This window comes from Eleginops maclovinus, chromosome 1 (genome assembly GCF_036324505.1).
Source record: "Eleginops maclovinus isolate JMC-PN-2008 ecotype Puerto Natales chromosome 1, JC_Emac_rtc_rv5, whole genome shotgun sequence".
NCBI lineage: Eukaryota > Metazoa > Chordata > Actinopteri > Perciformes > Eleginopidae > Eleginops > Eleginops maclovinus.
Window position 1 is genome coordinate 19,502,365 of NC_086349.1, and position 27,236 is coordinate 19,529,600.

The following is a 27,236-nucleotide window of genomic DNA, read 5'->3' on the forward strand; positions in this document are numbered from 1 at the left end:
TCCTCAAAGGATCACCCAGTGAAAATGATCTTTCACACTCAGCTGTGGAAGGATGGCACTATTTTCTTGGATACACCTCCTTTCTGCTTTGCAGCCTATCACTTCCATTAAGAAACATTTGCTCTTTGGCCTCAAGCTTATTTAGTATTTGGCTTTTAAAATATATCTTAGGAACTTTTGAATTCACATCAAGCTGTACATGCACCCAGCTGTGTTCTGGAGTGTAATGTCCTCTCAGCCCTCATCACTGTAGTGGATGTCAGTAACAAACATTGTGCGGGAGAGCTTAAGATAGCCTCCGCCAAGAGTTAATAGATAAACTCTTATCTCCCCTAAGCAGATGGGTTTCCTTCACGGCGAATGCGACATAATCGTGGAGTGTTATTGGTGCATTCCTCACACTGACGTTGCTCTGTAGCGGTTGTGCAACAAACGGACTAGAACAATGAACAGATAATTACATTTTAAGGATGACTGGCACCGCAGGAGGTATCTTCCAAGTTGGCTGGACTATATAAAGGTGTGTATTTTGTTTTATAACTTAAACCAACAAGAGATTTATCTTTCACTTTGTCATTTGGCTGTATGTCTTTATTGTAGGATTTAATTTCAATTATTAGATGTAATCAGTTTTGACATAAATCAAGATTCTGAAGACAATTTATGTTTTACTTAAACTTAGTCTTTTACAAATTCCCATCTTCATCATCACTTTTTCTCTTTAAAATTCTCCAATATAACAACTTTCTTAATGCTGCACTCCAGGCTTCCTCCCTGATCCTATTATTACCTCAACTGGAAATGACAGTGAAAGTTAAGGGACAGTCTTTCCCTATTGCAACAGGATGCGCTGCAGTTTAATCTTAGCTGTCTTCCTGCTCTGGGCCACATCAAGCTTACAAACTCCTGGTCTGCCCTGCCTGTGTTCAGCTCTCCTGCCTGCAGGTCTGCAGGTCAACTGCAGCTCATTAAACCTGCTGGAGCTGCCTGTTCTGCCCTCAGACACCACAGAGCTCCATGTTCAGGACAACAGGCTCACCTCAGTGTCTCCGGGCCATTTTGACAGACTGGTTGCTCTGAAAAAGGTCTCACTATCAGGAAACCCCTTCCACTGTGATTGTAGGATCCAATACTTGAGGAGCTGGTTGCTGACGAACAGGGCCCTTGTCTTTAAAGAGCCAATCTGTGCCAGCCCAGACTCTGTGGCTCAGAAAGCCATCACTGAACTCAGCGATGATTACTTCTCCTCCTGTGCGCTGGCAGTCTGTACTGATGGGACTTATAACTATGTGATAGGAGTGATGCTATGCTTCGTTCTCTTTCTGCTTTTGTGGAGCTTGAGACTAGCCAAAAGTTCCACCTTCACACTGCACATGTATGAGAAACAGTTAGGATTGGAGGCCGGCTCTTTGCGCTCACTGAAGCCTAAATACAGGAGGAGGCTGCACATTGTAACGCCGGAGGTCACTGTGGATTCTCTCATTTGTGCGGAGGAACTACAAAAGCCACTCATCAACATGGAGTTACTGCCACAAGTACTGGATGTGTTGCACAAGAAGCACAATATAAAGATGAAGGCTACCTGAGGGATCTACTATAATGGAATTAGTGAAACACTAGAGTGTAGAGTTGACAGCAGCACAACGACTGTCACTGTTTGTTGCAATAAAGTTGTTTTAAAGCTGAACGGCAACAGCTTTTTCACCTGAGACTTCTGACTACTGATTTTTATTTCTCACAATGTAACCTCAATCTAGCTTACTTGTAAAAGCTAAATAAATACATGATGACTAATCTATATAAAAGAGTGTCTTTGGTTGAATGCAAGTCATTACATGTGCTATTTTTTTTAGCATTTTGTGACAGAAATAAGCTCAAATCAGATGCTGAATTAGAGATAGAAGACTAATGAGGACTTGCTTGCCTTCTGAATGTATGCCTATTCTCATCAGCCTATGCCTGTTATATTTGCTTTAAAACTGATCTCTCTACTATGGCACTGACTGAGAATGATCATTGTCTTGATCACTTTTGATAGGTTGTTGGTCATTTTTTATTTTAAAAAAAACAGAGACAGTTTGCAAAACACGTGTAACTATTCCATATATTTTCTCACATTAAGGTATTTACAATGAGTGCAAAAACTACGAACGATCAAATATGGAGCAGGTACAGTCGTTGATTGGTAATGGAATTTAATCTTAACACATTTCCAGATAGCTTTTGTTTCTGGAAAGTTATTGAAAATGAACCTTTACATTATAATAAACAGGTTATGGCAGGAAGGTATGGTAACATTTAACGAAGATGATGTGAGCAAATATTGGTCTCACAACTAGACAAAACGCAGACAATACTGCGCATCAGACATTACAGTACAGTATGTATTAATCTCATATACATGCATAGATCTTCCAAGATAAATGGGCAAACAAATGTCTTAAAATTGAATAATAAAAATTCACCTTCAGAATAAAGGTAAACCGTTATCTGAATATGCTTCTTAAAAACACTTTTAAATTCTTGTAATAAATATAGGATGATTTCAGGAAGGGATTTGCAATTATCTACAACGCAACTATCATCTAAAAATATACTTAGGGTCAAATAAGGCAGTTCCTTAAATTGTTCCTTAATCCAAACAAGTAATTAAAGACAAAACAATATAAAAGCGGTTGATTGTAACACTTACATTATTACATTTTCTAAAGTTGTTCTCAATGTTGACCGTTTACAAGAGGACACATATTTTGTCAATGCCCTGTTGATGTGTCCACAGTGTTAGGCTCCTACAGGTTTATGCGTTATGTCATCTAACTCAGTTTACTGCTAGGACCTTCAACATCACACATCATCTGTTGGCTCAACTCTACTGAGGCACAAACTTCTCCAGATCAAAGATGCGCTCAACAGCGTCTGCCACATCATGCACGATGCAGTCTGGCTCCACCAGTGCGGGGTCAAATCTGAAGTCCCGGTGCCCGTGGAACACAGTCTCTTTAATGCAGTGGCTTGCATCAGACGGTACTTCTACGTTGGGGTTGTAGACCCCTGTGCAGACCAGGACGGACTTACAGGAAGTGGCAGAGGGCAGCGCCAGCTCGCTCTCCCAATGATTGTCGCCCTCCTCCACCTGGGGCAGTGCGGTGGTGGATCCTGTGGCAGAGACCATCTGAGCAACGGCTTCAGCGTTCTTCCTAGCAACTCTCTCCTCCAGGTAGCGGTTGTATAGATTGGCACCATAAATGTCAGTCATTAGGTTATCCCTAGGAGGGCAGAAATGGAAGAGATCAGGAAGTAGCCAGAATACTGATATGGTCAAGACGTTTCTGCTGCTCCACCAACAAAAGAGCAACAAAAACAATGCTGTAACAACAAAACAGGAACATTCGTGACAAAAAGTTGAAGTGAAATTTGCAAGCTCTGAAAGGAAGGTGTGATATGTTGAGTTAAGTAAAATGCTCGCGATGGTTGAAAGAGAAGAGTTGTGGTAAGCAACGCCTCAGCCTTTCAGTTTGCTAAAATTGCAAACCTAAGTTGTAAAGGGAGCACACACTCTTTCAATAACAGGTAAACGTAAGTTAGGTGGGACTAAGATGTACATTTGTGTTCAGACTGTGAAAAGGTGTTGTTGCTTTCTTAGTTTATTTTTTATGTTTACATTAAATTTGCATTCCAGACAAAAAAACATGGTGGCCTACCCTATAGCATAAAGTGAAGTGATGGGGAGTTTCCATTGCCTCTCCATGGCCTGGTTTCTGATGAGGTACTCTGCGAAGTGGTAAGTCAACTCACTGGGTTTTCCCATGAGCGCCTCATACTTCAGGTCTTTGCCTGTTATCTTCTTATAGATGTTCTCCAGGCACACAAGAAATGTCCCATGGCCAAACCTGATTCAAATGAAAAACAGACGAGAACATTTACAATTAGCAGCTTTAAAGACTGTGCTTTCATTGTCAATGTTATTAAATGAAATATTTGTATTTTTTCTGTGACAGCACTGGTTACCGTGGAGAATGGGCCTCGGCCATCCACATGAGGTCCATGTTGCAGGCCAGCAGGGGGAGGTGAGGCATCTGTTGGGATTGGTGAACACTGCTGAGGTTACCTTTGGTCAACAAAATATCAACTATCAGCTGCAGGTGTGTCTCCCATCGGATTGGCTCCCCAAACAGAATCACAGCTGGATGTGGAAATGAAAGACAAACATTAGATCCCTTTGATGTAAATGAATTCTGAAAATCAGGTGCAATGAATGAGAGGTACATGTCCTCACCTTCAACCATGGGAAGGTTGCCAACAGGATTGGACTGTAATGAAAGAAGAGAAGCTAAACATGTGCTGCTGTATGTGACTTAATAACTGTGTAATATTTATACTATTGCCATCTATTTCTGCACCAGATTCTAATATCTCACCGGCAGTTTGGGTCTCCTGTTGTGATCCACCATGTCCATCAATGGGAATGATTCCCTCAGCATATCAACACTGACAACATTATTAAAGCCCACACTAAAAACAGAGTTAAGGATGAATGACGAGTAATATGCAAACGTAATTAATTAATGGATCGTAAACAAAAAACACAACAAAGCACAATTCCAGGATACTTTTTTGCAATTTCCAGGACCGGTCCCTGTCCCGAAACAAGCACACACTTGTCATGAAACCTTTTAAACATCCTCAGGGGACTATGAGACATGACGACCTGATCTTGGGAAATCTGGGAATAGAGTAGTTGTTAGGAGAGGTTAATAGCAGAAGTGATAGGGGACAACCAGAATGTATTTCTGAGTATTTATTCTACACAGAATATGGTATAGCCATATCTCTCAACACTTTGACAACTCACAGCTACTCCCAGGATGTGAGAGAGCTGGTCCGCTTTTGTTTGTCGCAGGCAGTTCCCTGCATTTGTGACAAAAACAACTGGCACCACAAATTTTCCCTGAGAGTCGACCAACTTCTCGAATGCCTTTTTAGCAGCAGGGATTGGCATCCTACCCCGAACCAGCACGCCATCAATGTCAAACAACAGCCCAAATCTTGGCTGTGGCTGAAGAAAGGAAGGGCAAAAAATATATTTTTCAGTCAATCAACAGGAAATGAATCCAACAAGTGCAGCCTTTTTTATTTTACATACAAGAAGAGCAACAATATGTGGATAAAGAAGGCCTGGAAGAGAATTGGGATGAAGTGATTCATTACATTTTTAAGATACTATCATGTGGCTAAAAATGGCAAATAAACAATTAATAACACTGCACCAAGAGTCAAATGTTCTTTGATAGGAATGTGAAATGATTTGGATGTACTTTTGATAATGTCTTTTAAAGTTATACTCATAACTATAAGGGCCCTTTATTATCATGACAACATACACAGTGGGAATCCTATGGTGACACGGCACTACATACGGGGGGAGTGGGGGGGGTACATCCTTGGCATATTACCAGTCATCTTAAAGCTATCTAAATATATGTGTAATGGCTCTTTTTCCTGAATGTGTTTGCGGTCACTGGGGCTGAAAAAACAAACTGTGAACACAGTGGTGTATCTGCGCTTGTTTTTTTTTTCTCATGGGGGAAACAAACAGTAAGCTACATCTGTTGTTGTCCCTGCAGAGACCCTGTTGTTCCATCGCGTCCACATCAGTGGCATGCAACGACGATTCGATACAACAAAAACTGAAACAAATACAAAGTATATCCTTGCCAATAACGCATTGTTTAACCTAAGTCGCAGCAACAGCTCGAACCGTACCTTGCTGTTTGACTGAGTTCCGCAAAACCCGCACCGAGAACCGACAATCCCAGCTTTGCGTCTGGCTTGACGGTTACTCGGAGTGCACAGGCCCCGGTATAACGACAGGAGTCCCCTCATCTCCTTTGTTTATCACCGGGTTTTAAAAGAGAAACGATATATAAATGAAAAACGACCGGCATGAAGGAAAAGAGCCTGCTCGTTCCGGCCGCGCTGGCTGCTCTACTTGTTTTTGTCCTCCGAGGTTTTCTCGCCAATCATTTGACTTGGCGAGACCCAGTGACGTCATATGAGGAGGAGGAGGAGGGTCTTTTTTTCTGCATCTCTGGCGGAAGGAGATGTGGAGTTGCTGCTGCTGCATCTGAAACACTGCAACGCCCGCTGCCATTTTAGACACCGAGGTGGAGCTTTCTGTTTCTTCCACGCACAAGCACGTCAATGAATAACACGAGACAGCTGCAGAGACACGAGCTCATTGATCACCATCGTCCATGTTCGGTTTTCCAAAAATATACATTTACTGGTGATTCTGTGTTCGCACACCCCGGTTAAAGCCAAAGCTTAAGATCTTATTCTCCATTTTACCCGGCTTCACTTTTACAGTACATAACTACATGCGTGAAGTCACGTGCAGCTGTCTCCCAATAAATGTGGCTCAAGGCGGCTAAATTTGCTGCAGAGAACCTGAAGGAATTTGCCTGGGACATTTGACCCGTTGTGTGAAGACACATGAACCCAAGTTTGACTCAACAGGCTCTGTAAATGGGATCTGCTTAAAAAGCGTAAAACTGCAAGAAACATGGCAGAATATTCAAGACCTAATTCTGCAGAAGTCTGCTCAATTAGTTGCAGTACCAACATGCTTGTGTAATAAATAGATGATACTCTTTTTTTAAATACAAAAAAGCTCAATCTTTTAAATAGTAGCTTTTGCATTTAGTTTTTTTAAGACATGCATTGTTTATGTACATTGTTATAGAGATGAGTAAACTAGCAGGTATGGATTCAACAGTGTTAAAATAAATGCAAAATTACAATAAAATATGTCAAGGTAAGACATTTGAAAGCAAGTATTCAGACAACAAGACCTCCCCGTGCTCCTCCAGCTTTATTGATAGTTTAAAATTACATTTCTATTTTCTAGGACTTCAGTTGCACTTTCCTTCCGACTTAAAAACTGAGTACAAGCAAATGGTATTTATACAGTAGTCTAAGTGATATTGTACAAAAATAACATTTTGATTTCTGTGAAAACATTTTTTCATTCCCAAATAACTCCTAATTCTGCTGTTCTTACAACTGTTCATGTTGTTAAATTTTGCCAAGGTAAAAAAAAAAAACCCCAAAGCCATTTTTAAAAGGAAAAGTCTACCTTGGACTACCACGTGATATTTAAATTGTAAACAGATTTTCTATAAAAGAACGTGTTTCTTTTAATACCTCCAAAATGTTTATATCGTAGCAATATAACATGTAGTTTGTTATCGCCCACTTTGCTGCTTTTAGGGCTGAAATGCATCATGTTATGAACGGTTTCCTTGTCTTTACCCTCTTGGCCAACTCAAATCCCACTAAAACAAACCAAAATAACCTTACATGGAAGTTCAGTTTCCATTTACTCCCTTCTTCTATCTCATATTACTGAGGCTTACTTCCACAAGCTCAAAAGGTCCTATAGATTCCCATATGTTTAGTCCCATTTATTCATCTCTGATAACCAGTGGCTTGGAAAGGGGGTTCTTTAACAAAGCATTATACATAACACCGCTACCAAACTAAAACATTTTTGTATTGAATGCAGAAAGATTTTTTTTTCACCCCTTTCATTGTATATCATGTCGAGAGGCTCACTGGCCTGGGACTAGCCTCTGTTAGCCAAGCTTTGGCCAGTGAAGAGGATTCAGAGAAAATAATACAACCAACCATCAATCTGAAAAAAGGAGGGGCAACAGAGGGCACTGATTATGCGCAGTTTTCATCTTCAGGGCAATCTTTTGCCACGTGGCCCGGCTTTCTGCAGGTGTAGCAGTTAGTCTCACTTGCTTTACTGCAATGCACAGCAACGTGGCCAATGTCGCCACACCTAGAAGTGACAAAAACCGTTAGTTTTTCAATTAAGGCAGCTTACTTTAAAGCAAACGGAAGTTACTTAAGAGGACTACACATCTTATCTCACCTGTAACATTTGACCTTATCACAAAGTTTCTGGATGTGGCCAAACCCACCGCAGGAGTAGCACTTCTGTTCGTTGGCATGCTCACAGTCACGGGCCACATGGCCAGGTTTGTTGCAGTTGTAGCACAGCTGCTCCCTCTCCTTTTTGGGCTCCTTGCAATCCCGGGAAATGTGGCCACTCCTGTGGCAGTTGTAGCACGCTGTAAAGAAGGGTAAAAATGGTTTCTTCAAAATGTATAACTGTTTCAAAAAAAGTGTTGCCATATATAAAAGGTTAAGTTCTATGGATACTATACTGTTGTGTGAAGCGTGGTAATCAAATTGTAATTACTTCTGTGACTGGTGTAAGAGAACACCACTTCACACCAACTAACTAGAACTGAAATGGAAGAATTTAGAACTGCAATGCACACCATCCTCAGTTTGGTCACAGTCCCTGGCCATGTGTCCTTGGTCTCCACACCGATAACAGAACAGCTCTGTAATGATAGACAGATTGGTATGCAAAGATGAAAGAAAGACAATGTTTTAATGTATTGCTTTAAAGGGTTTTCAACAATGAGTGTTTCATTGGTAAAGCTGTACAAAAACCATAACCTCACATTACAGCCATAGGTGAAAAACATGTTCATAAAAAAATGGGTTAGTGATAATGATCCTATACTAGGTGTGGCCTGGATAATAGATAGTACCCTTGCCTCGTCCCCGACCCCTGCTGCGTCCACCAGTACCACGTGTGCTACTTTGACCAGTAGGGCAATGCTTGGCCCAGTGCCCGGCACGGCCACACTGGTAGCAGTCGCTGCTGTTGCTCATGTCCATTACCTAAACAAAAACATAACAGTGAACAAAATTCAGTTTAAGAAACATGTACAGGCACTTTTGAATTCAGTGACTACACTGGGCGGCATACACTTTTGCACATTAAATATGACTTTTTGACAGGAAATAATTGGTAGGATGAATATGGCAGATATGAATGTTTTCCTATTGTTAACTTTTTGCCTAAATGAAACCTAGAGCATGACCCCTCATTTTAAAATTAAGCTGAGTAGTATGCTGTTAAAGCCTAAAACCATTTCCTGGCACATCAGTCATTTGTGGCTAAATCTGTTTCAACTACTTACAAACAGATTTATGCAAACATTTGCTTGAGCTCTACTACACAGATTTTAAGCTATTTCATCTGTGGCTTGGAAACCTGTTTGTCGTTAAATATTAGAATTAAACTATTAAAAGCCAGTGACCTGTACTTTGACAGCTGTATCTGATTGGGGGGGGGGGGTTCAAGGGGCAGCCAGTGTGGACAAGGGGTGTCATCAAGAATGACCTATTGGCACAATTAAATGTGTCATTTGTTTGGAAATCATATCAAAGTATATGATGTTTACCATTTTAGAAATTGTTTGGCATTACAAGGATTTTGACACCATTTTTTGTGCCAAAGTCACAATACTACACAACTCACAGCAGGTGTGCAGGAGTCAGACTACCATAATGACTAACAGAGGGATCTAATCTATGATGATACAATAAGGGTGAAAGTACATACTTAAGCTGGTGTCTATCATAATTGGTCGTTTAACTACAACTAAGCTAACTACTAAGCTAACTTACATGATTTTCTCAATGGAATCATGTTGTGATCGCCATAGGCCAAACTTCTGTTTGCTGACGGTGCTAAAGACATCAAGTCGGGAAGAATGTGAGTTAATGAGTAATCAAGCTAATTCTAATAAGCACCGAAAATACGATTTATTGTGACAAAATGAGTTGATGGGATTTTTTTTTTTAAATCACCTTTGAATAAGATCTTAAAGGTGAACTTGTTGCTTTTATTTCGTATAATGCTCCCCCATATGCCCCCAGGGCCTCCACTCATGTCTTACATAATACTGTTACACTAAATAGTTAACAAAATATGTTTTTCCTGTAGCAACATTAAAAAGGTAGGGTCCTTCGTAGTATAGACTTTTGAGTTCAGATTATTTTCGATGTATTGCAAGACGGTGCTACACGCCACAGACTACTAACGTTACAGAAATGGCCATGAAAGCATGCCGTGGGTTGCGTGCTAAATTGGAGAGCTAGCAGCACCAGAGGGCAGTCCCATCCCATCGTGTTGTGATGAGCATCTGTTAAATTAGCCATTTCAAATGCTAATTGTGTTTAAAAATAACTTTTAAGACTGTATTGACCATATTTTCTACCAAACTAAACGTGCTTCCTGGCTGAAACTGAATCAATTGCCAAAGATTGAAGCTACGCTAACGCTGGCCTAGTCACGTTGACTTTTCTGCGTAACGTTGCTCGCGAGACAGTGGTGGAGCTGGTTAGCACATGTTAGCATAGACCAGCTCACGACTACCACCAAGAAGCACGGTTCAGTCGACGATCAAGAATATTTATACATTAAGAAAGTATTGGTTCGACAGATAATGCAATATGGATTTGACGTATATTGTTTCGGACGGGTATTAAAGTAAATATACCATAAAAACAAAATTCCCGCGCAGGGCGCACACACCAAAGTCGTTGTGAGGAGCTAACGTTAGCAGGCCGGAGCGAGAACCCGATGCCCCGTTAGTCAGACCAAACAAAACCCGTGCGTTTTTATAAAAGAAAACCGAATAAACGTCCAGTTTTCCTGCAATTCTCGATTTTAACTCGATGTCGTTTTTAAAGTCTACACATTTATCATTTACGTTGATTAAAACCTTTTTAGTGCTGTTTTATTGCTTACCTCGCTGGCTACCTTAGCTCTGTCAGTGTTTACGCCTCCTTCTTTGCGCTACATGCGGTGCGAACAGGAGTTCCTGAATTGTCATTCACAGTATCCAGTAGAAACCTGCACAGTGATTGGTCACAGACTCTGAAAGTAACCAATCAAAAACGAGGAAGTCTGGACACCGCCTCTATGAATCAGCCAATCACGGATGCAGAATGGTCCCTTTTCCCTAAACTGACTGGCCTTGTTTTTCCAACTTCTTAAAAGATTGAGGAATGTTAAAGCCTTATAATTAGCAATATACTTATAGTAAAACTGGCACTACTGCTTCTACAACAACAAATCAAGAACAACAACAACAACTACTACTACCACTAATAACAACATTAATAATTATAATCATTCATAATAGTTTCAGAAAATAAGAAAAGTGGAAACGTAAGAACCACAAGTTAGATGTTGTGGCCTCTTACATCTCTTCGTGACCTCTTTCAGATAACTTTCCTGATACATCTACAGTTTCATTCAATTAAATCAATGACAGTATCTAGACATGTCTGAGAAGAAGCTTTAAAAAAATAATAATAGTGCAATGACCAGTGTATCCGATTCTCAATAAACCACTGGTATGTGTATTAATAAGGGAAGAATAAGATGTACATGAAAACATCAATCACAGAATGAAAGTGTAAATGTATCTTAAACAATATTGTACACCAAACAGCTTTGTCTCAAACATGAAGGGTTTTCATCAGAGTTACTAAATGAAATTCCTGATTGCATCATATTTTGAATACAAGTGAGCTGATAACAATCCATGGGAGCAGCAAGCATCTCAGCTAACTGGCTTGAGTGCTCAGCCAGATCAATAATTGGGAAAGATGCATTCAGCTCAGTCTTAAGGTGGCATTCGCTCTAAAGCTTTGACATATAAATTATTATTTGCTGTGGTCTTTATTGTGCAGCCCACAACCTTAGACACAAAGCAGTGGAAATATCACATCTTTTGCGGCCTAATTTTAAATTAAATGGGTGATGTTTTACCGTAAAACCCAGCAATGACTGAAATACACTGATATTGTTGCATGTGGGGTGGAGCACCTTAAAACGCTCCACAATGACAAAGCCCTGCCCTCATCTTCACAGAAACAGTGTTTGGCATTTCTGTTATTTGTCAGATGGAACATCAGTTAGACATTTTGGTTTTTTGAAAAGTAGAATATATTGTTAAGTAAAGAGGATACAATTAAAGCAACATTGAAAAAACCCATGGGTTTATGATTTGGATTTCTGGAGTCTGCTGATGCTTTATGGAAACACTATATGCTGAAAGCCTTCAGGACATATTTACCAGGATGTTGATAAAGCTATTTATTCTCAGATGGTGTCAACTCCATCTCGCTGAAAGGACCTATGAGCCATCTGTAATCAGGGGACCTCAGGGGACCCACACTGGGATGTTACAGTGATGATGAACACATGGTGAGTGTAGAGGGTAAGGTTTGAAAATGGTAGTGTTTCTGGGCAGTTTGGTATGTTCTTGGCTAACTCAAGTTGTTATTTTAAGTCTGTTTTAATGTTCGTAGCCATTTATATCCACATAAACTAAAGAATGATACATGTCTATAAACTAACAATATGTAGTGAATGTAATATATCTATTCACCTTTAAAATAGGTCAAACCCTTTTTTATAGCCTACATGTCATACTTCAAGTGGACTCTTTATTGTCTTTTTGAGCAGATATCTGAAATGTAGCATGACTGTCATGATTATCAGGAAGGGTCCACATAATTCCTAAGGAAATGCTGCACTGTCCCCTTGTATCCAGATGGTGGTGCACTTGAAGTTAATAGTGGATTACTCCCTTACTCCAAACCGGTAGTGGTTAGATTTCTTTGCTTTTCAAAAGATACTGTTGCAACTTGTATTTCAACAAAAGTGCACGAAAAACTATATCAATGTTTCACATGCATTACCCTTTGCAAAACAGCAACAACAAAAGACAGCAGGAACTCATTTATATACTTTAACTATAGAATATTATGTATAATATGAAATGTATAAAGACCATAACACTTTAAAACATATACAGTTTATATTTATTAACCAAAAACAGAGGTTTGAGCAAAGTGGGAGGGATTAAATTGTGCTATAGTTGCGCAGTGTGAGTGATGCTTGCAACTCTTGTTATGACTGCAAGGTCCTGTTTCAATCACTGGCGTCAGACGGACGCACGACACCAACTCAAACCTTTTCACCTTCTCCTGAACAACGTAAATATTGATTGAAAAGCAAGGACGTGCCGAGCAACTTATGGGAGTTTTAATTTGAAAGTGCTTCACGGGACTTTAACAGTATCCCTCGTCGTGTCACTTTGAGGGTCCGACGGATTTTTTCGCTTTTACCACGACTTGGATATAACACTTTTCCTCTTATTATATTTTGTGACTCGTAAAAGCGACCAGCCTATGACCTTCACGTCCAGCATTATTGCAACGTTAACCGGGTCCACGGTAGATAGAAATTCAGGGTTTTAAAAACTTCGACTTTTTCCCTTTTCTTTGAATGCGTTGCAAATATGATGATGTCACCGACGCCACTTTTTCCTGAAGTTATGGCGGAGCACAACTTTCCTAACTTCTCTTGGTAAGCACACACAGGCTACTGGCTCTTAGCATTGCTACTCTTTTGAATTGGGTGTGAAATGTTAACCACAACTGTAAAACTGCTTCTCCTTAGGACACATGACCACGACATGCATTGCTTGAACAAGTGAAATTTGAATGGAGGGTGAATATGCAGTGAAGTTTAACGATTGAGTTCGCCGCCGAGGGCCTTCAGGCAATTTCACAGCAATAACTGGATCTACCAGGCCTTATAAAAACCCACGTAGCTACTAATAGCTTCTCTGGTTGTGTACCCTAAATCATGCATGTCTTTCTGTGGTAGGCGTTGTTTACTAGTACGGTTAGTAATAAGTTGGATTTAATTGGAACTCAATTGAAGGCGTTCAAAAGTTACTTTAGCGAGCCTCTCTTCATAACTCTCCCAATATCCGAGGTGGAAGAAGTACTCAGATCTTGTACTTAAGTTAAAGGTGAACTACCACAGAGTAGGAAAACTATGTTTCAAGGAAAATGCCTGCATTCAAAGTACAATAGTGTTGGCATCAAAATGTACCCGAAGTAAAAGTACTCAATATGCAGATTGGCCTGTTCCAGAATCCAGATTAATATATTATATATTTTTATTTTAATTATTGATGCATTAATGAGTTTATCGAAGCTGGTAAAGGTGCAGTTTACATTATTTATCAAAATCTGCAAAGTAACTAAATATACTAAATAAATATAGTGGAGTAAAAGTACACTGTTTACCTCTGAATTGAAGTGGGTTAAAAGTTTTAAGTAGTAAAACATTTAAACACTCAAGTAAAGTACAAGTCTCTCAAAATTGTACTCAAGTCCAGTAGCTACTTGAGTAAATGTACTTTGGTACTTTGCACCACTGCCCAAAATATGGTGACATTGATCTTACCTTTGACTTAAGGTAAGTCATAGAAACTCTCCTGTGGATGCAACTATTGTGCTGGGTTTCTATGGCTGACTGTGTTATGTAGACTGACCTGTTATGTAGAACAGATGTAAGCAGAGCGGAGTAAAGTCAGGACTTCACATTTACTGTTGATACCCTTTTTTATGGATCAATCACAGTGCTTGCTCTGAACACGATTCCTGTAGCATGTTAGGAAGAGTTGAATAACTAAAATCGTCTAAGTTCTTGATTTTCTGACACACTGAGTATGTATGCTCTGACAGCTAACCACTGACTGCAGTAGATCATCTCTTCAATGTTAACAGGTCTTTGTTTGGGACACACCAGAGATAATTAGTGGTTATGCTAAGTGAAAGAATACACAATCAAAATGAAGACCAAGAATCAGTGAAACTTCTGGAAATACAAGTTGACTCTACTCTACAACTAACTCTTTGTATTGAAATCAAAGTGAAAGAGGGATCATATTTGTTTGTGATGATGGGTAGGTCCAACTTAAAAAATAATCATTCTTCAAGCGACTGAGTAGTTCACAAATTTGTTTTCAAGAAGCACAGATGTTTTTGTTTAGTTTTCCAGTATTTCTTTTTGTTATTCCTTCCCTTTATCTCTTTGTCAAATAGACTTTATGTGTGAAACTTGTGATCCTTTACTGTTTCAAACTATCACGTTTTAGTTGTAGCCTGACCATGCAGAAAAAAAGGGTCTGTTGAAAGCATAGACTGTAAATAACACGACTGACCTCTGTGGTGGCCTGAGATTCTCCTAGTCTGGGTGGATTAGTTTGTCTACATTGCTCTGCTGCTCTGCCTAAAATGAAAGGGAAAGGACAATTGCTAGTTTAATCCTAAAAAAGCACATGTGGTATTCCTTAAACTACCACTATAGTGTGATATAGTGTAGGGTTGAGCCCAGAGTTTAATAAGCACATTGGACCACTAAACTTGTGCAACTGACACATTCACTTTACTTGACTCTCACATTTCCAAAAGGTTTGCTACTAACCTACAGATATAACCCAGTAAAAAGATTTCCCATCACATCACATCACATCATCATACATGAGGGTTGGCTGCACTCGGTGAGATACGGTTAGGAGATTAGATCAAACAAGTTCTCGGTACCTTAACCCCAACCTATCTTTGTTGGGTCATGTTTTTTCTGTCTGTGATACCATAGCTGCGTTTTCAGTGGTAAACAAATGCCACAATTTAATCTACATAGCCGAGTGTTTTGTAATCTAAAGATAGATTTTCTTTGAGGCTATGCATTTAAAGAGTGTCGGTAAAATTAATTTAAAGACCTTTTTCATGGCGGAAAACCATTTACCCTCTATTTAAATCTGCAGACTAGTCTTTTACACTTTGAATCTGCACATCACTAATATCTTCACAAAGAAGTAAGAGAACTAATGTACTATTGATTAGGCAGGCGATCTTGATGTGAGCTTTGAAGCCTTTAGACTGCTTATACTGTATGTGTTTTCTTTTTTCTCAGACCACTGAGTGCACTTGGCTTTACTAATGGAGCACCTTCAGGGAGCGTGGAAGACCCTGAGCAACGGCTTCGGAATGAAGGACTCCGCGTTTGAGGGCCCGTGCCTTTCCCCCACCATGGTGCAGGGCTTTCCCTACCAACGCCGCTCCTCGGATGACAGCAAGATCCCAGACTCCAAGACTAGCAGCACTATCCGTGTCTACCTCCCGAACCAGCAGCGCACCGTGGTGAGACACTTTTTCCTGCTGGATCAAGATGGTGCACAAGGCTGATGAAATACTGATGTACAGTTGCTTTAAAGAATATGGAAGAGTTAACCCTTATTTTTGTCCGTCAGGTAAACGTGCGACCGGGTATGACTTTGTACAATTGCCTGATTAAAGCACTAAAGGTGCGAGGTCTGCAGCCTCAGTGCTGCGCTGTCTTCAGGCTGCAGCCTGGAGAGAGGAGGTGAGCTCAGGACTCAAAACACTTCGAAATCACTTTCTTTCCTGCGACTGTGATTTTTCTAGCTCTGATATCGCCTCATGTAAATCCTCTTGTGGTTTTCTTTTCTAGTAAAAAACTACGAATGGATTGGCACACTGATTCCTCTTCCCTGATTGGAGAGGAGCTACAGGTGGAGGTTTTAGATCACGTTCCATTGACAACACATAACTTTGTGAGTATTCAAAGCATTTCAAATAAGTTTACACTTAATTTAATGCAAAGTGACACTGCTGAAGAATTCAATGTGTGTTTTCTTTGTCATTTTCAGGTTCGGAAAACATATCTGAAACTAGCATTCTGTGATATTTGCCAGAAGTTTCTGTTGAACGGTTTCCGCTGCCAAACATGCGGCTACAAATTCCATGAGCATTGCAGCACCAAAGTGCCCACGATGTGTGTGGACTGGAGCAACATCAGACAACTCCTGTAAGTGTCTTCACTAGTACATCCTGTAGCATTACATTATGTTTAATTCATTACAGAAGTATAGCTGACAGACATACTTGCCATCCTGAAGCCACTCCTAATTTAGCTTAAGCTTATAATTACATTTTCAATCCAATCAAAGCTGAGGTGGGATAAAAAAAGAGAAAGCATGTTCTGCTCATACTACAGGTCTCCTGATTACGCTCCTAAATATGGTTTGCATACTCACACTGAGAATAGAAGCTTATTAGTGTTATTTTGCATGCAGGCTGCAGGACTGATAGTTACCATTCATAAGATCCATATCATTGACAGTGCTGAGATAAAGCTGTTAACCTGATAACCATTGCATTCTTATATTCTTACATATCTATTATATTATCTTATATGCATATGTGATTAAACTCTGACACATTCCCACGTACTGAGAGTCTCTATCGCTGTCTATCTTCAGGTTGTGTCCAACACCTGGTGACAGCAGCACCCCGTCGCTGCCCCCGCTCACGTCCCGGCGAATGAGAGAATCCTTAACACGGTTTCCAAGGTGAGGTGACGCTTTTCTCTCTGATGGATCCACAGCCCATCCTCCTTGTGTTTGAGATAAATACTCAAATCTACTGTAGATTTGATGAAGTTTTTCCCATTTTTAGGCGCAAATATGCAAATAAGACTGTGATTTTGGGAGCAGAGAACCTATACACGCACAAATACAAACTATATAAAAATGCTTTTGCTTAATTGAGCCCATCTCTACGGTCAAACGGGCAAAATAAGACGGTACTTCTCTTTAGACGGGTGTCCTTGTATACAAACCAAAGACATGCTTACATTCAGTGTTGCTTACCAAAGTGCATTGTGTGTATCCTTGAGCTCTAACAAATTACTCTAATGTATTTTCTTCCACATGAAACATTTGCAAAGTTATTTTAAAAGTTTTTCGAACCTTGCATTGTTTACGTAAACCAAACGGGGATCCTCACAAAGAAAAATGTCTACAAGAGTTTAAAAAAGGCTTGTTTAGGCAGCTGTGAACGTGATCGTTTTCAGTTTTTTTGCAAATCAGTCTAAGTGGTAATGTCTAAGGAACCTAATCTGAATTGAATCAAATCCTGTTTCTAATGACGTCCTCAGCTTTATGAGGTCTTAGCAGTCCAAGAGCTGATGTAATGAGAGGCGTGAAAAGAAATGAGTGCTTCAAATGGTTAAAAAGCACTCTGAGCTGCCAAATTAGCGCTCACAGAGTATCAAGTTGTTCCATGCAGCGCAATCTCAAATACTCTTTTGAAACATAGTCCTGTACTGCCAGAAGGGGGATTGTTCTTAAAGAGCAGCCCATGGTTGTAATTGTGATTTAATGATCTCTATGATTTGTATACGTCATTCACTCTTCATCGCCTCATTTTAACCAGCCGCTACAGTCCAGCTGTTAATAATCCAGCAACAGGAACACTCTTTTTCATATGTTAAATTTGAAAAGGTTTTGCTTTTAAAATGAACATCTCAAGTCAGGCTGACATTCGGTTTCTTAGCAGATTTACATATTTAGCTGGTGAGTTTTGTACTCAGCTGAGCCAATACTGATCTTGGCAAACATCAAGGGCAAAATAGCTCTTCACTGTCAAGTTAGCTAAACATGGGGAAGGCCAAAATAAAACTACTAATAACTACTTCACCACAGTGTATTTTTCCGTTTTTGTTCTTTCCCCGTAGTAATTTTGCATGCGCGGTTGCAGTTTGTTGATGATACAACATCAACATATGATGCTTGACAGGGGGAAAATAACAGAAATGTAACCTGAAAGCCACTGCCTCGACCAACACCACACCCACAGCAGTCCAAATTATAAAGCAGTCACTGAATTCACTGTTTGCCCTCCTGTCAGATGCCATTACTGCATGTCATTTTGAAGCAGTGACACAAAACGTAGAGGAACAATAGCTTCTCTGTCGTAATATTTGGTCCTTCTTCACCTTCATAGCTCGGCCCACCGATATTCCACCCCTCATGCCTTCAACTACACCGCGCCTTGCACACCCGCAGGTGGCTGGCTCTCCCAGAGGCAGCGCTCCACTTCCACACCCAACGTCCACATGGTTAGCACTACCCTGCCTGTAGACTGCAGCATGATTGAGGTAACTACACACCACCCCCCTTGGGTAGTCCTGTAGGTTGAAGCCACTCCTAAAATATCTCCTGCCTGAGAGGGATCTTGCCCTCCTACGTACATCTCAGGCATTCCAACTATCTGCGCCTTGCTACTTTCTACCTCTTATCTGTGTTAAGTGATTCACCTGAACAGGGTTGAGCCTGTTTTCATGTTATTTTAAAATGTGCGTCTCTTGACTTCCCCCTCTTCAGGTCTAGTTTCTGCTTTTTCTATCATGTTCTTGCATAATCAGCTCTCTAGTTTTGATTTGTAGAATATTTCCTCTATATTCTGTTCAGGTAGAAACTGAGCATCATTATTTTCAATTGTTCCCTCCTTACTTTGCTTTACTCTGTCCTTTTTCCCCCTGTCTTCACTTGCCTGTTGTATTGTGTACCTAACTGGGGAGTAGCTAGACTGCCTGAATGCGTCACCCAGCTCCTGGTGCCACAGATTCTGGCTGAAGAGGAAAGTAGGTATTGTGCACTTCTCCCAGTCTTTTGTTGAGGCCTCATCCGAGAGTCCAGAAAAGGTTAGAGAGCGGAGCGTCCGTGTGCAGTCTGAATTGCATGCATTGCAAACAGACTATCTGTATTCACATCTCAGTACGGAAGTCAAAACATGAGTGACTGCACAACATGTCGGCCACTGTGTACTGACTCTATTATTTTTTGTCTCTAGGATGCGATGCGTGATCATGACTCGTGTAAGTTTCTGCTCTTGTGTACTTTTTGGTTTGCATCACACTTCCTCCCTACACTCTTAACTCAGATCTCGCCCTTATCATTCTGCATTTATTTAAAACAAAGAGCTGTTCACTTTCAAACTTTTCTTAGTGAATTGACTGCCTGGCTGTCCCTGTTTCCCTCCAAATTGGTACATTTCTCATCAAAGCTTTAGGTGTTACCTATAATATTTTGCAGATGTAAAAAAAATAGCTTAACACTGATGGTGGTAGGATGGAACACTGATGGTGGTAGGATGGAACACTGATGGTGGTAGGATGGTAATTCAAGATTAATTTGCATGTGATTTGCCATCAAACAAGGAAGAAAGGCTCTACAGACCTTTACATTATTCTTAATGTGACACCTATTTATTTTATCATTGGCCACCTTAGTTCCCTTTTGTTGAGTCAGATAGAAGGAGGAGGATCAGGACAATATTGTGTGCATTTCTATAGAGAAATTGTATATTTCATTTGAATGAAATCTTAACTAGAACACTGTATATACAGCCCTGGGAAATATAAAGAGACCGCTTCAGCATTATCAGTTTCTCTTGTTTTATTATTTATAGTATGTCTTTAAATGATTTTTAGTTTTTTTATTGTATTCTCTAAACTAATTACAATTTCTCTCTGTGTTGGAATTCAACAGACACTGGAATGTCTGCCATACTTCTAGAGATAAAGATTTAAGAAACATGTGGAGTCGTCTGTTAGTTTTTCCTGGAGCTGTATATATATCTAATCCTCTGCATGAAGTTCTGTGTAGATTCAGTAGTGCATGATTTTGAAGCAGCCTCAATTGTGAATCCATACCCAATCGATTTTTTCTCTCTGTAATCTTGAAGCGGGGAGTTCCCCCAGCCAGAGCCCCACCGGCTGGTCCCAGCCGCCGTCCAAAGCCCCCGCACCCAACCAGCGAGAGAGGGCACCGTCCTTCAACACTCACGAGAAACACAAAATTGTAAGTCTGATGCATTGTTTGTATGCAGTGGTTGAAGTTGTAAATTACATTTACTCTCATTATAGATTTAAAGTTGTTTAAGAAGTGTACTTTGCTACATTTCGTTAGTGATTTACCTGGAGTTAAATACACTTTTACTCATTTATTTCCTGCTTGTATGATGTATATAAATAGAAACAAGTTGTGGAAATATTGGCTGACAATAACTGGTTTCATTAGGTTATGAGTCTCACATAAGTTGCACCTTCTTGATTTCTGTTCCTCCAGAGGCCTCGGGACAAGCGGGACTCCAGTTACTACTGGGAGATCGAGGCCAGCGAGGTCTATCTGAACTCCCGCATCGGTTCTGGCTCATTTGGAACTGTGTACAAAGGAAAATGGCATGGTAGGAATGTATTCCAGATGGGGCAGGGCACTTTCAGGTGTAACTACTTTTTACTTGTCCTTACTACACTTAACAATTTGCGATGACTCACCTGTGGGAATGAGGAATTGCTTTTCGTTTGAGCTCACAGGGGATTATTATGGATCATGGGGAGATGAGCAGAGTATTCTTGTTGCAGGTGACGTAGCAGTGAAGATATTAAAGGTGACCGACCCAACACCGGAGCAGTTTCAGGCATTCAGAAATGAAGTGGCGGTCCTGAGGTAAGAAATGGCATCAATACCTTTTTTTTTAATGCTGGGTTTTGCAGCTGTTAGCAGAAACCCTGATGAATCGTCTTCACTGCCAACTTTTATTCTGTTATCTTCAATTTGTTGTTTCCTCTTCCCCTCAGGAAAACACGACATGTCAACATCCTGTTATTCATGGGCTACATGACGAAGGACAACCTGGCCATCGTGACCCAATGGTGTGAAGGCAGCAGTCTCTACAAACACATTCACGTCCTGGAGACCAACTTCAAGATAATCCAGCTCATTGATATCGCCAGGCAGACGGCTCAGGGCATGGAGTAAGTCCTGACAAATGGATGTTTCCTGATTTATATATAACATTTAAAGAAACCATGATGCAATCAATTGTTTTTCTTTCATTTCTAGCTATCTGCACGCAAAGAACATCATTCATCGTGACATGAAGTCCAACAGTATCCTTTCTATTGGCTGTGGGTGCTTAGATTAAAGCATCCGATGCACTTTAATCTTCATGGTGGTCAGGATGTGTGTTTTCTCTGTGTGCTTTAGCTGTGATTCCTTGACAGCGATGTAGATATCTTCTTGCATGAAGGGCTGACGGTGAAGATCGGAGACTTTGGTCTGGCCACCGTGAAGGCCAGATGGAGCGGCTCACATCAGGTGGAGCAGCCCTCTGGGTCCATTCTGTGGATGGTCAGTAACTGTTTTTATTTCACTGAAGCAATGAAGAAAACTGTACTGAGACACTTATGAATGGGAGATACAACAGATAATATAAGGAAATGTGTGTTCATTCTTTGTCTACAGGCTCCTGAGGTTATCCGGATGCAGGATAACAACCCCTACAGCTTCCAGTCTGATGTCTATTCCTATGGAATTGTTCTCTTTGAGCTTCTGACGGGAGAGCTCCCCTACTCTCTGATAGCAACTAGAGATCAGGTAAAGCCTCAACATTTAGATGTTTCATATTGTGTGTCAAGTTGCAATAGTTTATGGTACAGCAACTAATATGGGGGAGACTTTTATGGGAAAACTTGAAAGTCAAATTGCAAGCTTAGATTTGGTCATTTAAAACAAAGCTGCAACCCACAGTCAGTCGAGCTGTAGTCCTCGCCTGTGTCCCAGTGTCATTCAGCGAGCCCGGGCCAGAAGGTGCTGGAAAGACACTGGGTCGCTGTCTGGAGGGGGCTTTGGAGTTGGCTTAAGTCCCATCATGGAACAGAGGCGGCCTTCCTGGAGCCACTGGCCTAATTTTAGACCCCGTAACACAACCCTGTTGGTGTGTTTGAAAAGGGGTGCTTGGGAGTGCAAATGTGTGTCTGTGGTTTTTTTCGTCCTCCCACAGGCCACGAGACCAAGCCTGGATCGTGTCTGGCTCCTTGCTCAGCTCAATTTATTGTGTTTGTATTCAAAATAGAATAAAGTCGCTGTACAAAGTGTGCCACTGCGGACTCGCGAGCACATGGAGTGCTCCTATCATCCATTATCTGTGCAGCATCTCGCACTCATGCCTCCACAATATCTCCTGTGTTTTAGATGCTTCTAACCTTTTTACTCTCTGGGTGTTTTTCTTAGATTATTGCTGAGATGGACTTCTGATTAAACAGGGTTCTTTAATCATGGCACTGACTTGGATCAGTAGTTTAACTCTTAAATGTTTTCAAATGGGATCCACACACTCAGTCTGATCTGTGTGTCCCCTTCCTCTCAGATTATCTTCATGGTGGGACGAGGCTATCTGTCCCCAGACCTCAGTAAGCTCTACAAGAGCTGCCCCAAAGCCATGAAAAGATTGGTGGCCGACTGCATCAAGAAGTCCAAGGACGAGAGGCCGCTCTTCCCACAGGTGAAGTACTCTTATTAAAGACTTCTAACAGAATAAGGAATGTTTTGTTTACTTAATAATTTTCTTTCCTCTTTTTTTTTAAATAGATTTTGTCCTCCATCGAGCTTCTCCAGCACGCCCTACCTAAGATAAACCGCAGTGCCTCAGAACCGTCCCTGCACAGAGCCTCTCACACTGAGGATATCAATGCATGTACATTGACCTCCACCAGACTGCCGGTTTTCTAGAGTTTCAGACAGCACTGCCTCCTCTCCTTACACTTACCCCTCCTCCTTCTCTTTCAAAATATCCGAAACCGTCCAAATGCTAAGTACGCCCAAATGCGCTACACACAGATGCGAATGTAGACCTTAAAATGTACATACAATCATGCATAAACCCAGGCTAATCAATACAATATGTAGGGGAGAGAAGAGAGGGGCTCTGAGTCATGATGGATTGCAGTGGGAAGTACACATGAAGAAGCTGGCATAAGATGGTGCCTTGATTATCACTGCACGTATTAATAAGTATGCAGAGGCTCCACGGTGGCAATGCATTTGGTAAAATTTGTAAATAAGTGCACGCACAGCTACCTAAGACGACAATAAATGGACACTGAAGGAAACTCAAGAGGAAGACGAGATGTTTCTCTCTGGATTTGGGTTCTGTGATGTGAAGCACAGCCTTCTGTCTGACCGCGCTGGTTTCTGATGAAGAGGAATTTAAAGCTTACATGCCTTAAGAGGAAACAAAGCCTGGACTAAGATCCCGCACAATTCACCTCCTCGTCATCACCAACAAAGCCGTTGGATGTAGTCCATTTTAGTTGCACAGTAGTAGTTTATTTTGCATTGTCTTAAAGGATAATGGCGTAGATGGGAAACTGTTTTTCTTTTGTTCTTTTTGTCTTTTTAATTGTCTTTTTTGGGTGGGTCATTTTGGAGATCTATCAGCCTGTCAGACAGCGAGCATGAGTGATGACAGTAAAACGGAATTTGCACACACTAGCAAAAGCAATGGTTATTCCCTAACGGTATACATATGGCTTCATAGATCAGAGTAAACTGATCTGTAGATACACACATTCTTATCAGTCCTCACGCTGGGGAGGTTATCATGAGCTGGACATGTGGCGGTTGTCTTAAATGTTTAAATGATCGGAAACTAATTAGTATTTGTTGTCTTTTGATGTCTCTTTCAGGAGGTTAAACGTTTTTTGTGTCCTTGGTGAGAAAGTTGTCTATTCAATATTTTAATAAAATTAAGTTAATTTCCTTTGCCAAATATGTGTTCAATGTTGTGTTTATTATTATGGAGAATACGTTGATTTGTACATTATTTGATTTTATGACCAGCCTTTGAGTGAGGTGATCAGATGACATCACATTTTTACGGCCTCTCCTCTCTAGCACTAAAGTCCCACACATGTGCAAGACTTTGTGGTGGGGTGAAATGTTTGCTGTAGCAGTGGCAACGTGGTGTAACCTCACAAGGGATCCAGTTCATACACCATTATAGTACACCAGGGGTTTCCACCATTGGCTGATCCCTCTGTGTACTGCAGCCACTGGCAAGCATGGTGGAACAACAATAATTTAGCAAGGGAGGGACGTGCTGTGGAAAAAGAGGACCGTTTTGTATTTTGTTTTGGTGTAAACATGAAACGTGTAGTTCCTGCTGGGCATGGGCATGCTTCAGTCCAGAGTGCAAATGTATAGTAAATATGGAAATAATTTATGTGATCTAAATAAGAAAGTTATTAATTATTCAGAATTATAATTAATACCCAGGGTACAAAAAATGATGGTTCCTTAACTTATTTGAGTGACATGCCCTAAAAAGCCAAGTCACATGTTAAAATAGAGCTGATGTCATCAAAAGTGGAGCAATTCAATAAGAGCAAAATCATCCACTGACAGCTAATCTTCTATTTTTAAGACATTTGTGCAATATGTATTTATCTGTTCTATTTCTGCTTTCTGACAAGCCACACAGGCACACAATCATACCTCTCGCCTACAAACAGCTCCATCTAGTGGGTGTTCCTTCAGGATGTGTCAGCCTTCGTCACACTACTTGCAGAAATAGTGGTAAGTAAAGAGTACCAAAACAACAACTCAAAAATACGCCATTAACAGCAGAAATCTGGCATTGAAATCCCATGTGAAAATGAATTGTAGACATCTGAAAGTGCATTTTTTTTAATGTGCAGATGTGATTTACAAAATATAGTTTATTTCATTACCAGGATAAGTGTATTAAGTACGTTTAAAAAAGAAATCTCTTTAGACAATGCGGACACAAAGGGAAGAAAGAACAAACATTCAGCTACTAATGCAGTTTAATAACAAGAGAACCTCCAGACCAATAGCTAATAGGAGCCTGGCTGCGATCAATTGAATAATGTCTGTCAAAATCTCTCTCAAAGCCTCTATCTGGAATTAAAACCCATTATATCAGTGTGACTTTATAATGGGCATATAATGGAAGCCACATCCTTATCATTGCTGCTTTAACGGCAATCTACACTGTATATGAGCTACAAAATCCATTGCTTAAAAGGTGTGTTCTTATGCTTCCACTCCACCACCAGATGGCATCAAGAAGCTTTGTGTGGTTGACCAGTATTTAGTAATTCAACAGCAACTTTCATGTTGTATATCTTAGTGATGTTGCTCCATTATAAACCATAAAGTGTTATAGAGGAACGGGTGGCACATTATATGACATGCAATGATCCCTGTGTTACTCAGTCTGCACCTTCACATTCTCCTTCATTATTGGATGTATTGGTGCTTCTCTCCTTATTCCACTGTGTTTTCAGCAGATGGTCAGTGCACCAGGGCACACGATCATCATGTTGTGCACCAGCTTGGCAGGCAGCTGGGAAGAGTCTAGACGGAAGTTCCTCAGCTGGAGCTTCAGGGGCCTCTGTATTTCTGAGTGGTTTTTACTCTACCACCAGGCCAGGTCAGTGTGCTCGTTAACACACATCAGCACCATCTGGAAGCCTCACAAACACATAAGGATGAGCATATTTGATCTGTGGGAGATGTTTGCTGATATCATGACTTTAGACAAATAGCAGATGTGTTTGTCTGATATGATATGTCATTTAGCTCCTGTACCTCAGATCTCTCAGCAAATTAATGCTCCCATCAGGATACAGAAAGGTCTCTACAGCCACGCCAATTACTGATGCGTCATCTGTAGGCAGAAGCAGTAAGCTAACCAGTCTCTGCTGTCAGGAATAACAAGAGGATACGACCAGAAATGCATCATACCAGTAATAGAACAAGCTAGAAATGTTGAGCTTATCATTAGAATCATTAGAATTTTGGTTAAATTATTGTTGTTTTTACAAATATGAGAGGAATACACACTCACTTCAAAATGTGTTTTATTCCTGTTAAAATCATTTAAATGGTTGACATTTACTGTGCAGAATCGTGTGTGTGCAGGGGTTGACACTAGAATGAAAGTATATTTGTGCTTGTCTTTATTCTGAGTTTATAAGTGAGTTTGAAGCCTCCTGTGCACAAACAAGGAGAATGGACTTAGTAGAATTGACTTTCTTTTGGAAAAAACACAACTATATGTCCTAAACACACTTGACAATAATTGCATGTGCAGAGGGATCCTTGTGCTCTACCAGTGAAGGTAGCTTGGTAATGGAAAAAAGAAAGCATTTAGTTGCCAAAGTCTCTAAGGGGAATAAATATAGATCTGGCTGGATGTGTAATACTGTCTTCTGGCTAATGCAGTATAACTAAAAAGGCAAAATATTCAAAGCAATAAAACCAAACGAATAATGTCATAATGGGAGGCACCTTATGAGATATTTAGCATCGTGGTTGAAGCGTCATCAAGAGAATAATAATTGACAAATACGCTTTGGTATGTAATGAATGTGCTAAATGAGGTATTCGTAATACGGTTTGTTACTGTCATGCAATGCTTGAAGGAGACTTTAATAACATTTTATTATCTGCATTTTATGAGCCACAACGTCATTTGCTGCTTCATCTCACCACATAAAATCTGATTTCAATCACAAGAGGAACTGTTCATATTCACAGTAGCCTCCTTTAGGGATTGGCTTTTTGATTTAAAACAAGGACTAAAGAAACTTAATCTAGGTCTAGTTGTGGAACCATCTTGGTTTTTTCCTTCTAGAGAATGGATGAGTCTCTCAAACCAAAGGCACTGAGACGAGAGAATTGTGACTGTATATGTGCAGAGGGAGTCAGGAGATCCACTCAATAGCCATTCTATTAGGTATGCATGTTCAATCT

At 40.5% G+C, this 27,236-nt stretch overlaps 4 protein-coding genes across 10 annotated transcripts; 2 read left to right on the top strand and 2 right to left on the bottom strand.

Moving 5' to 3' along the window:
* The first annotated feature begins 381 nt into the window (after window positions 1–381).
* Window positions 382–1,709, top strand: gp9 (glycoprotein IX platelet). 2 transcript variants are annotated; one of them, XM_063891403.1, is made up of 2 exons: window positions 382–520; window positions 766–1,709. In XM_063891403.1, the coding sequence occupies exon 2, from the start codon at window positions 846–848 to the stop codon at window positions 1,584–1,586; it is 741 nt and encodes a 246-aa protein (XP_063747473.1). In that variant the 5' UTR covers window positions 382–520; window positions 766–845; the 3' UTR covers window positions 1,587–1,709. The 2 variants fall into 2 exon arrangements, with proteins under 2 accessions (XP_063747473.1, XP_063747483.1); XM_063891413.1 differs by having other exon boundaries at window positions 387–520; window positions 845–1,709.
* A 320-nt stretch (window positions 1,710–2,029) lies between these two features.
* Window positions 2,030–6,116, bottom strand: LOC134869605 (haloacid dehalogenase-like hydrolase domain-containing 5). Of its 2 annotated transcripts, XM_063891390.1 has the most exons (8): window positions 5,764–6,112; window positions 4,853–5,056; window positions 4,611–4,723; window positions 4,419–4,512; window positions 4,277–4,310; window positions 4,009–4,183; window positions 3,702–3,890; window positions 2,030–3,266 (listed from the first exon to the last, which is right to left on the bottom strand). In XM_063891390.1, exons 1-8 carry the CDS (start codon window positions 5,881–5,883, stop codon window positions 2,870–2,872), a joined length of 1,326 nt encoding a protein of 441 aa, XP_063747460.1. In that variant the 5' UTR covers window positions 5,884–6,112; the 3' UTR covers window positions 2,030–2,869. The 2 variants fall into 2 exon arrangements, with proteins under 2 accessions (XP_063747460.1, XP_063747452.1); XM_063891382.1 differs by having other exon boundaries at window positions 4,009–4,310; window positions 5,764–6,116.
* Window positions 6,117–6,852: 736 nt separating this feature from the next.
* Window positions 6,853–10,835, bottom strand: cnbpa (CCHC-type zinc finger, nucleic acid binding protein a). 3 transcript variants are annotated; one of them, XM_063884677.1, is made up of 5 exons: window positions 10,682–10,835; window positions 8,637–8,763; window positions 8,352–8,417; window positions 7,940–8,138; window positions 6,853–7,846 (listed from the first exon to the last, which is right to left on the bottom strand). In XM_063884677.1, exons 2-5 carry the CDS (start codon window positions 8,758–8,760, stop codon window positions 7,726–7,728), a joined length of 510 nt encoding a protein of 169 aa, XP_063740747.1. In that variant the 5' UTR covers window positions 8,761–8,763; window positions 10,682–10,835; the 3' UTR covers window positions 6,853–7,725. The 3 variants fall into 3 exon arrangements, with proteins under 3 accessions (XP_063740747.1, XP_063740755.1, XP_063740739.1); XM_063884685.1 differs by having other exon boundaries at window positions 6,853–7,810; window positions 8,631–8,763; XM_063884669.1 differs by having other exon boundaries at window positions 8,631–8,763; window positions 10,682–10,834.
* Window positions 10,836–12,856: 2,021 nt separating this feature from the next.
* raf1a (Raf-1 proto-oncogene, serine/threonine kinase a) lies at window positions 12,857–24,225 on the top strand. 3 transcript variants are annotated; one of them, XM_063885251.1, is made up of 18 exons: window positions 12,857–13,315; window positions 15,722–15,948; window positions 16,059–16,171; window positions 16,280–16,382; window positions 16,479–16,636; window positions 17,091–17,180; window positions 18,616–18,769; window positions 19,196–19,315; window positions 19,465–19,489; window positions 20,359–20,474; window positions 20,742–20,859; window positions 21,038–21,122; window positions 21,254–21,430; window positions 21,519–21,565; window positions 21,688–21,806; window positions 21,921–22,052; window positions 22,825–22,959; window positions 23,046–24,225. In XM_063885251.1, exons 2-18 carry the CDS (start codon window positions 15,748–15,750, stop codon window positions 23,184–23,186), a joined length of 2,034 nt encoding a protein of 677 aa, XP_063741321.1. In that variant the 5' UTR covers window positions 12,857–13,315; window positions 15,722–15,747; the 3' UTR covers window positions 23,187–24,225. The 3 variants fall into 3 exon arrangements, with proteins under 3 accessions (XP_063741321.1, XP_063741329.1, XP_063741337.1); XM_063885259.1 differs by having other exon boundaries at window positions 19,196–19,255; XM_063885267.1 differs by lacking the exon at window positions 19,196–19,315.
* Window positions 24,226–27,236: the final 3,011 nt, after the last annotated feature.

Excerpts from the sequence above, each read along its gene's own strand:
- gp9 (XM_063891403.1), top strand. The coding sequence starts at position 846 with ATGCGCTGCAGTTTAATCTTAGCTGTCTTCCTGCTCTGGGCCACATCA.
- LOC134869605 (XM_063891382.1), bottom strand. The coding sequence starts at position 5,883 with ATGAGGGGACTCCTGTCGTTATACCGGGGCCTGTGCACTCCGAGTAAC. Across the intron at positions 5,057-5,763 it reads GAACTCAGTCAAACAGCAAG|CCACAGCCAAGATTTGGGCT; the intron begins GTACGGTTCGAG and ends TCCTTTCTTCAG. Across the intron at positions 4,724-4,852 it reads CTCACATCCTGGGAGTAGCT|ATTTCCCAAGATCAGGTCGT; the intron begins GTGAGTTGTCAA and ends CTCTATTCCCAG.
- cnbpa (XM_063884669.1), bottom strand. The coding sequence starts at position 8,760 with ATGGACATGAGCAACAGCAGCGACTGCTACCAGTGTGGCCGTGCCGGG. Across the intron at positions 8,418-8,630 it reads GGGTCGGGGACGAGGCAAGG|AGCTGTTCTGTTATCGGTGT; the intron begins GTACTATCTATT and ends CTATCATTACAG. Across the intron at positions 7,847-7,939 it reads GATAAGGTCAAATGTTACAG|GTGTGGCGACATTGGCCACG; the intron begins GTGAGATAAGAT and ends TGTCACTTCTAG.
- raf1a (XM_063885251.1), top strand. The coding sequence starts at position 15,748 with ATGGAGCACCTTCAGGGAGCGTGGAAGACCCTGAGCAACGGCTTCGGA. Across the intron at positions 20,860-21,037 it reads GTACAAAGGAAAATGGCATG|GTGACGTAGCAGTGAAGATA; the intron begins GTAGGAATGTAT and ends TTCTTGTTGCAG. Across the intron at positions 21,807-21,920 it reads CTGGGTCCATTCTGTGGATG|GCTCCTGAGGTTATCCGGAT; the intron begins GTCAGTAACTGT and ends CTTTGTCTACAG.